This window comes from Trichechus manatus, unplaced genomic scaffold (genome assembly GCF_000243295.1).
Source record: "Trichechus manatus latirostris isolate Lorelei unplaced genomic scaffold, TriManLat1.0 scaffold00026, whole genome shotgun sequence".
Classification (NCBI taxonomy): domain Eukaryota; kingdom Metazoa; phylum Chordata; class Mammalia; order Sirenia; family Trichechidae; genus Trichechus; species Trichechus manatus.
The window spans coordinates 1,978,919-1,989,360 of NW_004443962.1; the positions used below are offsets into that span (position 1 = coordinate 1,978,919).

Sequence of the window (10,442 nt, forward strand, 5' to 3'; positions counted from 1 at the left end):
TATGTGGGATCTTGACGTTTAGATTTATCTTTTTGTGGATTCTCCTCTAACAACAGCTCTTAAGCCTATGTTTATGCATAACAATCATCTGTTATGAAATGCTTAAAAATGCAGATTCCTATTATTACCCTGGCTATATGGAGCCCTAGTGGTGCAGTGGTTAAGCGTTAGGCCACTAATCAAAAGGTCAGCAGTTCAAATCTCCCAGCAACTCTTGGAAACCCTATGGGGCAGTTCTACTCTGTCGCTATGAGTCGGAATTTACTTGACGGCAATGAGTTTGATGTTTTTGGTTTTATGGGGATTCGATAGGTCAGGTGTTCAGGAATCCGCATTTTAAACAAGGATTTCAGGTAATTCTCTTGTAGAAACATGGAGCTATGGAGTGTAGAATCAAGCCTAATTTTTCTGTAACCTTCTCCTGAGACCCAGGGAGGAGATAACAGTCCCAAGAATCATGCAGTGAGTCAATGGGGGTTAGGAACACTTCCAGTGGCAGTTCCCAAGTCATTTCCTTATTCAAGTTCTAAGGATCCTCCCTTCAATATCTGTGAACCCTCCCATCTTTCCACCACCCACTTTTCCCACTCTAGAAATAATAATAAAAATAGCAATAGCAACATCAATGATTACTAGAACCAAGATTTGATAAGTGCTTACTATGTGCCAGATATAAAAAAATCCATTGCCATTGAGTTGATTCTGATTCATAGCATCCCTATAAGACAGAGTAGAACTTCCCTACAGGGATTCCAAGGCTGTAATCTTTACAGAAACAGCCTGCTACATCTTTCTCCAATGGAGCAGCTGGTGGTTTGAACCGCTGACCTTTCAATTAGCAGCTGAGCACTTCACCACTGCACCTTCAAGGCTCCAGGTATATATGTACTTCAAATTCATTGCATCATTTAATCCTTTCAGCTGTAATATTGGACTCTCCAAATCCCCCCCCCCTCACAGAACAGGTAAGGAAATAGATTCAGTATATACAGTGTATATATTACAGATGAGGAAGCTGAATATTAAAGTGCCACATAACACAAAAAGGAGTGATAAGGAGGAAATTTAAACTTTGATTAGATAAGCTCTCCCCATCAAAAGTCTCATACTATTTTACCTCAGAATACTTACATGGTTTGTAATTAAACATTTGAGTGATTGTGTGATAGGTATCTTCCCAATGCACATAGGGAGAAGGACTCTATTTGCTGGTGCTTGACTTAAGCCAGATAGCAGATGCGCGGCTTGTAGGTATTTTCAATGCCTAGCAAGGCGTCTTGAACACAGTATGCATTTAATAAATCTTTACTGAATGAATAAATGTCTGATTCAAAGTGCATGCTTTTAATCACCATGCTTAACTGATTACCTAGAAGCAATGTAAATATGACAATGGCTAAGTAAATTATGAGAAATCCACTCTCTCAAAATATTGTGAAAACATTATAATAATGTTATGAACACAAGACAATAACGGGGAAGAGTGTTTATGTTATGTCATGTTAATTATATTATAATCATAGGGTTTTTTTCCTACTTTACTGGAATTTTTGAAATATAGTTAATTTAACTGTATTAACTTAACTAATCTAATTTTATAATTATAAAACAAAATTTTAAAAAATGAATTGCTTGTGGACAAATAGCTGGAAAGTGGCAGAAAGATTTAATACTAAATATTCAAATTTTAAAGTTAATGTTCTCAGTTTCTCTACTGTCACCCAAGGAGACATAATATGGTGGCCATATTAAAAGGCATGCATGGGAATTAAAGAATTAAATTAGATATTCTATTTAAAACAAAGGTTTCTCAAAATCCAGAAACTAGAATTTCTATTTGGGGACTTTATCAAATGACAAAGGAACAAGAGCAGTTTGCCCTCACCTGGCAAGGCCAGCAATACACCTTCACTGTCCTACCTCAGAGGTATATGAGCTCTCCAGCCCTATGTCATAACTTAGTCCTCAGGGACCTCCTACCACCAAGAAAGAAGAGCTGGGAGCGGAGCACATCTTTTGGATCTGGGATCCCTGTATTGAGAAACTCCTAGAACCAGGAGAAGACTGATAACAAGGGCCTTCCCTCAGAGCCAACAGAGAAAGTCTTCCGCTGGAGCTGGCACCCTGAATTCAGACTTCTAGCCTCCTAGACTGTGAGATAATAAATTTGTTTGTTAAAGCCATCCACTTGTAGCATTTCTGTTATAGCAGCACTAAATAACTAACACAGAATTTGGGACTCTATTATCTGTTTCTTACTGTAGTGGGGCAGAATGTCAGATCCTTTATTTCCCTTGTATCTGTTTTAATGCTTTTGCATAGGTGCTTACAGTTCACAAGAAGAAGAGAAGTTATTTCCCTTTACTTGGAAACCAGACAGAAAGAAATTGCCACTATGGAAGGAATTTACTAGCCACTATTAATATTTTTATGATTTAAATTAGTTCATGAAGAAACATTTTAAAATACACACTCAGACATTCATGAAAGAAAAAGCAAAAGCAAACAAGCAAACAAACAAACAAAAAGCCTTTCTAATCCTTATTCTCTAACCCAGCATATATCCATTCAGCTACCCTTTCATTTTTAGGACCTGATTTCTAGCTTTTTAAATACATGTTGTTTTTCTTTCATTTCTCTTTAAAATCTTAATACTCAAAATTTGCAGGATCTAAAACCATATAAAGGATCCCTGGTGATGCAGTGGTTAAGAGCTCGGCTGCTAACCAAAATGTTGGCAGTTCGAATCCACCAGCCACTCCTTGGAAACCCTATAGGGCAGTTCTACTCTGTCCTACATGGTTGCTATGAGTCAGAATCAACATGATAGCAACTGGTTTGGTTTTTTTGGTTTTGGTAAAACCATATACAAAGTCAATACTAGAACTAATATTAGTTGAATGACTGAAATAAATTAGGAATTAAAGACTTCTTTCAGTTAGACTTTTATTAAACACTTCTGTATCTGCCTTACTGACATGTATGTACCCAGATTTTACTATGCTGATACCCAGAATCACCTATTCCCTGACACGTATGTTTTCATTTTCATCCTCAGCTATGGTGGTACGTTGGAAAGGGCTGTATGCTAAGAAAGCATTTCATATGCAGTAAAACTTCATTTTATGAGGAACTGTGACTCCTGTCTGTGTCACGAACCCATTTTATGACCTGGAATAACCTCCCTGTATCTTAGTTTCCTCCTCTAGAAGAACGAAGAGGTTTGAAACTAGACAGTTTCAACAATTCAGTAGAGTCTCAGGCTGACACAAGGGCCATCATTCCCAGGGTCTAAAAAGCTAATTCTACAAGCCAAGTTTTCAAAAATACACAACAAATAGAGTGAGACATTCTTTTGGGGTTGCTTCATGATTCAGTCTAATGAATTTAAGCAAAGTAGCAGAATATTTTCTAGAAAGAGACTGCAGAGAGTAGGGAGTTGGGAGGGGCTGTGACTTAAGTTAATATTCAGCTAATTCTATTTCAGAATATGTTGTTTCTTATAAGACTGATAAAAGAGAAAGATTTTAACTTGCTATAAGATGAACAATGATGGCAGGAAAGGGAAAAATTACAAACTATGAATTATTATAACCAATGAGAAGAATTTGCATTACAAAGGAGTCTAGGATTAGCAGGATTGCCTAAGAGGGGTTTGAAGAGTGAAGGGAAGTGTAAAGCTCTTAAAACCATGTTTTAATCAATGTTGTGTTTTCATGGAAAATGGATGGATCATCTAGCACAAACTAAACTGAAGCCTGCAAAGTGGAGAACATTTAGAGACAAGAGAAAATATTTTGAAACATGAAACGACACAAACAAAAGGACTAGTTAAAAGAGCTCAAAGTGGTTCTGAGGTATAAGAGAGCCCATGGGCACTGCCACCTTCCAGCTAGCCCAACCAGCTGGTCCTTTGGGGCATGTTGATATGGACATTGGGAAAGAGAGGATCTCCTTTGTCATGTGACATCATGGACACTGAAGAGAATGTATGCCTGAGACTGCAGTGGCCATCTTTGCCACCATATGGAGCATGAAGACCATGCATGATAAAGATTATTTCTTAAGCCATAATTACTAGAAAAGTTACCACACACTTGAATGTTGTGGCAATGTCAAATTGCTACAAACATTTCTAAAGGCTTACTCTTAAGTTCTGTAGTACTTATTTTATTGCAGTCAGATAAAAAATTCTCAGACTAGTACTGGCCAACGGACCAGGTTTTAGGTAGCACTGCAGTAAAGCAAAGTTAAGAGATAAAGAGATAAATTGCTAATGTTTGTTTGAGAACTTGGATCCAGCCATGCTCAAAGTAAAAACTACCATGAACTTTCTCATATTAGTTGCTTAACTTGGCTCTAGTTGGATTTCTGTTAATGCAAACTGAAGAAGTCTTGACTAATACACAGGGTTGGGATGCTGCCCCTGCATCCTCCTAAACCCCTAGCTGGCATTATTAATCCATCACATTCTTTCCCACCACACTCAGACACAGCTTTAGAGTCCTTCTAAATATAGTATTCAATGAAGCCCCCAGTCAATAACCAGAGTTTGAAAAGAAATTGAAATCGACCTGGTATTCCTGAAGCCCCTCTCCTGAGAGTCCACATTTAATAAGCCCTTGCTGTTTGCTCTGATGTGACTTAAGTTTGACAAAGCAGATCATTGCTCTTAGTGGGAATTCTGTAGGTTTTGTTTCTTGTGCAGCCAGAGGCTAAATAAAATCCAACAGTAATTTCAACTCTTACCTGTCTCAAATCGTACACACTTAAGACAATGGAGATAACAGACAAGATGATGATGGCCACTGAGTATTCTAGGTAACCTTGAGACAGCCACAAAATTAGGGTAAAGGCTTGGAACACATAGAATGGATTTAAAACCTGCAGGTACAAAAATAGCATGTGGGTTACTCGTATGGACCTTAGTAGCAGTTAAGATGACATCATTTCTTTAGAGAATGTATTTGTTTCTCACTTTTTACAACATACAATAACCTCTTATATTTAAGAAATTTACCTAGGATTCCATTAATTTGGGTGGAGACAATGTCAAGCACACAGAATGTGATATGGTAGAATCAAACTTATTTTAAACACTCAGAGTCACGCCTACAAATTGATCATTTTTATTTACTTTGAATTTAAAAAAAAATTTTACCAATAACAGAATTCCCAGAATTTATCTTTTTAAAGTGATTTACCCAGAATGGAGGAGAAATATGGTTTAGTCTTTTTTTTTTTTTTTTGACAGTTTAGAACACTTTAATGGTAGGCTTCTTTTTGCGTATAATCACACGCTGCCGATTTAATCAAGTTGTGCAATGAAAATGAAAGATTCTACTTTCATCCAGGTGATTTAAAAATAACATATTCTTTCTGTTCCAGGCCTTAGCAAGCTCCTCTGTGAGTCAGTCAGGGCAGTGTGGCCCTTCTCTTGAACAAGGAGAGAGACTGAGGAGAAATAAATGTGTTAACCACGGCTGCAGTAAAAATCGTAGGCAGACTGTATCCTCAGCCCCAAACCTGATCATCCATGCGTTTGAGTTTTTTGGTTTCTCGCAAATACTTTCAACTTTTTAGAGTCCCTCAACTTTTTCCATTTGAGAGCTGCTGACTCCATTATTAATAATTATAGCAGAGAAGGCAGACCTGAGGGAGCTGGAGCATGGTCTCATGACATACACGCTTAGCATGAATTTAAGAGCCCATCTGAGCAAAGCAAGGGTTCTATTCTTACAGAAGTGCCCTTTATAATTGTGAATTAGATAAAATAATGGCTAAAACCAACGCTGTTCCTTTTTGGTTAGCGTCTGAGCGCTTAACTGCTGCACTACCAGGCCTCTTTTCTTAGCTTTGCTTTCTGGAATTCTCTAATATATTAAAGAAGGTTCTACTTTAGTCCTAAAAATAAACTGACATCTGCTTAATAAGCTAAATAGGTTACATCTTAAAGGTTTCTTAAACTCTTGGATATATTTTGCACATTAAAAATCTTGTTCATTAATGTTCCTTATTATTTCCATTTTAACATGCTTTACTTACAAATTACAGCTCTTTTGTTTGTGTGCAATAAAATGCTCTAATTGTCGATCATGCACTGATGATAACACAACTTGAGTTTATATAAACCCAGCAGAAAATTGGTTAAATACTTCTTGTAGAAGAAATAACACCATCATAATTAATTAAGTTCCCTTAGTCAAGGTTATTTTGAAATCAAATGTGAAGAAGTAGTTTTATTTGTTTTTTTTCTACTAAAGGCCTAGTAGATAGGTGCTAGAAAATATAGTACTCCTTTCAAAATAAACCAAATTGACCCCTGGGAGAATCTTTCACAACTTAAAAATGGACTTGAATAAGAAGTTTAAAAAGCAGCCTTTTCTCTGCTCCACACTCAGAGCAATGGTAGATACAAAAAATTAATATTAAAAATGTATTATCATACTCAAAAATCATCTTCATGGATTAGAAGCAGAGTAAAAACCTGCAGCATTAAGTAGGGACTAACATAAGCCTACGGAGCTCCAAATAAGGACTAAAAGGTGACATTAGGAGTCCAATTCTATGGAGAACAGAGACAGAAAGTGTCCCGTACATGGCAGGGGACTGAACCCAGACTTGCTGTGCAAAGTGGGAATGATGGGGGGCTGTCCCGCTCCAGAGCAGAGGCTGAGAAAATTCACAAGCAATGATTCACTGGCAGAGGGTGGAATGGAAGAGAACTGAGTTCCTGGTGCAGTTTGGGGCTAGACCAAACCCTAAGCTAGGTCAGGGAATGCAACTGGACCATTCCAGAGCGACAAGAGCCCAAACATCCAATACAGGCTCTCGATGTGAACCGGGGACCCCATGGAGACCAGCTGGAGGCAAATACAGAGCCGTCAAAGAGGAAGAATGAATGAGCACAGGAACACAGGGAAGAGGATGAAACGAAAAGTCCTACTTAAGGTGAATTTAGGGGGGAGGGGGACTTTTAACACACAAGGGAAGCATTGTAACAAAGGGAGAAGTCACACCCGAGAAGATAGAATTAACAGAGCAAGATGAAAAAAACCACAATAAGTTTAAAATCCTCAAAAAGATCACAGAAGTAATAACATGGCCCTACCACTATCATCACAACCAAAATTACCACCAAAAACTTAAGAAAACAAAATAAACAAACAAGAGATGGTGAAACAGGAATCTGTTCTTCCCACCAGGAAGGGATTTTAAAGAGGATTTGAATTTAAAACAAGTGGTGATTGAAAAGGGCCAGTTGGAAATCCTAGAATAAAAACAATATATCTTCACTGAAATGAAATATAAACATCTCAACAGACAGGAAAACAGAGGCAACAGTCAAGGGGAGGAGTAACAAACAGACACTGCAGGAAACACAGATTTAACTCCCGTCAGAGTATGTGTGGGCTGCTTTAGATTCCCCTGAGTATCAGGAAATACAAAGCAGGGGGAAGGAATTATTTTTCTTAAAAAGAAAAGAAAATGGTTACCTGTTTCACAAGCAGCTTCCATATGGGCTGGATTTCCACCTCAATGGCATTGGGTCCACAAACTAGTCTTCTGTAGAAGATGGGTCATCCATTAGTGCCACACCTACCAGCTCACTAATAAGTGAGTACAGGCCAAACTAAGCAGAAGTCTTTTCTCTACCCTTTAGGGTCTCGTGGCTTTCATTAAACAGTAATACATAAATGCATTTGAAACGGAATCTTAAACTCCTAACACATTTTTAAAATGAGTGTCTGAGCTTGATAGAAAAAGTTATTTTTCTGGTTAAAAGAATATTATAAGTACAGGACAACTCAAGGAGTCAAAATGAAGTTGACAAGTCATTTCGAGTTCAATTTTTAAAAAGATAATTAGATTTATGCTAAGAGTAGCTAAAGAGACACATATATGAAAGTGATGTTAGACTTCTCAGACATTCTAGATTGCTCTTGATGTTAGAGACCATGTCTATGTTGTCTTGGTATCTCCGGTACCTAGGACAGGCCCTTAGTGAGTGAACTGAATAAATGCATGAAAACAAGCCAATGAAATGGAAGATGATACATGGTCTTGATGGCTAACGCCTGGTAAATCCATGCATATGTACACTATCATAAGAAACCCTCAAATTTGTACAGTATTTTACAATTTACAAAGTTCTTACAAAAATAAATTCTCTCATTTAATCCTCAGACTAGTCCAAAGGAAAGGGCCAATGTCTCCATTTTATCAGTGGGAGGAGTTTTTCAGTGCGGTCAAGTGTTTTGCTAAAGGTATGCACATCTATTAGTAGTCTTGATAATATAACCTTTAAGCACAGATGACAGTGCCAGAGCGTTTTAAGTACATTATCTCCTTTAATTGTCTCATTATCCTTACAAGGTTTCATATTAGCATCTCTGTTGTAGGGAAAACTGAAGTTCAGATAAACTAAGTACCTGTCCTAGGACCTCAGAGCAAAAAAAAGGCAGAGCCAGGATTCATACCATGCTCTCCATGACTCCACTTCACAACCCCACCTCAGAAGGTACCAATGGTGAAAATCTGCATGACAGCCCTTTGGTCTAACTAAGGTATAATAACAGAAAGTAGAGCTCAAGTTTGTCTGACTTCTAGGCCCGTGCTTTTCTAAGTACGTTATTGTTTGAGAGGAGCAGAGAGAAGGCAAACCAATGTCTTCTGATTCTATGCCATAAAAACACTGAAGTTAAGATAGGTTCAGAGAGATTAAATAGCATGTGCTACAATTTGACTTTACAAGTCTCAACTCACACTGGGAATAGACCATAAGTCAAGCCACTTGGGTGCTCAGGACTCTTTTCTCCATGGAAGTAACCTGCTGTTGGCCAAGCGTCAGAACTTTCCAAGACTCCAAAACTTGGTCCTCTCGCTCTCTCTCTGCTTGGAATACCCTTGTCACGTTCTTCACTTTATACAGGCCTTCGAGAGCCAAATCTGACAGTCAAGCCTAGTGGTTGAGAAATTTGAGATCAGATAGTCTTGGAGTTTTGTACTTGCTGTTTCCTCTACCTGGAATCTGTTTCCCTCAGATCTTTTCATGACTTGCTCCCTCGTTTCATTCAGGTCTCCATTTAAATAGCACCTCCTCGCAGAGGTTTTCCCTGAGAATTGTATCTAAAATAGCTATCCCAGCCTCCACCTCAGATTCTCTTTATCTCCTTACCCTACCTTGGTTTTCTTTAAAGTGCATAAGACTACATGAAAATATCTATCTTATTTTTTCACAGGTTAACAACCATGCAAATAGTCTATATCCTTCACTATAATACAAGCTTCTAGAGGGCACTGATGTATCCTGAATGCCTAAAATTGGATCTAATATATAAATACAATCCAAAATTATTTGTTGAGCAAATAAATGAAAGAATGAGTGAATGAGGGAGGGAGCTTCAGTTCCCTCGTCTGTAAAACTGGGCTGATAATACCTGCTAATAAAATTGCTATCAGGAGCATATGAGATAAATATGTAAAGCAAGTGGCACAGTGTCTGGGACATGACAACTTCTTAGTAAATGACAGCTGTCAGTTGGCCATACCATGAAGGCTTGCATGTCGCTATGATACTGGAAGCTATGCCACCAGTATTTCAAATACCAGCAGGATCACCCACGGTGGACAAGTTTCAGTGAAGCTTTCAGACAAGGACAGACTAGGAATAAAGGCCTGATGATCTACTCCTGAACATTAGCCAGTGAAAATCTTATGGCTCACAACAGAATATTGTGTCATACGGTACTAGAAGACGAGCCCCCTGGGTTGGAAGGCATTATACAAGAGCGGCTACAATGGACTCAAGTATACCAACAATCATAAAGATGGCGCAGGATGTTCATAAGGTTGCCATGAGTTGGAGCAGACTCCATGGCAACTAACAACAGCAGCAAATTTTTTGAAGTCTTTTCTACTCCCTCAGGCACAATTAACAGCACTTTTCTGTCCAACAACCCTTCCTTTCTTTCTTAGTAACAGCACATATCTCACTCAATTGTACAATATTTCATATGTCTTTCTCTTCAAATTCCTAGGCCCTTTTTGAAGGCAGGGTGGAGGTTTTTCAGCTCTGTTTTTCTAGAGTCTAGAAATACAGTAACTGACACAGAGAATGTTCCCCTAAGTTTTGGAATGGATTAATGGAGGTCTTTGAGACATATATGAAGGGCAATGGGTTTCTCTTTACGTATGGCCCTTCTGGCCCTGGGTTTGTAGTTTTGCCAAGATGACTTGTTATGCCACAATCTTGCAAAGGGATTAGACAGTTTACTATGCAAATAAAGTGTGTAAAACCCTTGCAGGGATAGGTCAATTACTACGCAAACTAGGTGATTGCGGCTTACCTAGGAGATTGGTCAGTTTTGCCATCCTCTAGGTTTAAAAGGACTAATCCCACAGAAGGTGGGGGTGCCTTCACTATCATCAAGCAGAAGAGT

General features: G+C 38.3%; 1 protein-coding gene across 1 annotated transcript in view; it reads right to left on the reverse strand.

The window, feature by feature from the left end:
- The window catches only part of ATP13A5 (ATPase 13A5), a 133,310-nt gene that overhangs the window by 97,542 nt on the left and 25,326 nt on the right, over positions 1 to 10,442 (reverse strand). Inside the window, exons 5-6 of the mRNA XM_012554729.2 lie at positions 7,497 to 7,566; positions 4,750 to 4,884 (exon numbers count right to left, since the gene is read on the reverse strand). Coding sequence (XP_012410183.1) covers positions 4,750 to 4,884; positions 7,497 to 7,566 — 205 coding nt within the window. The remainder of the gene's footprint in view (positions 1 to 4,749; positions 4,885 to 7,496; positions 7,567 to 10,442) is intronic.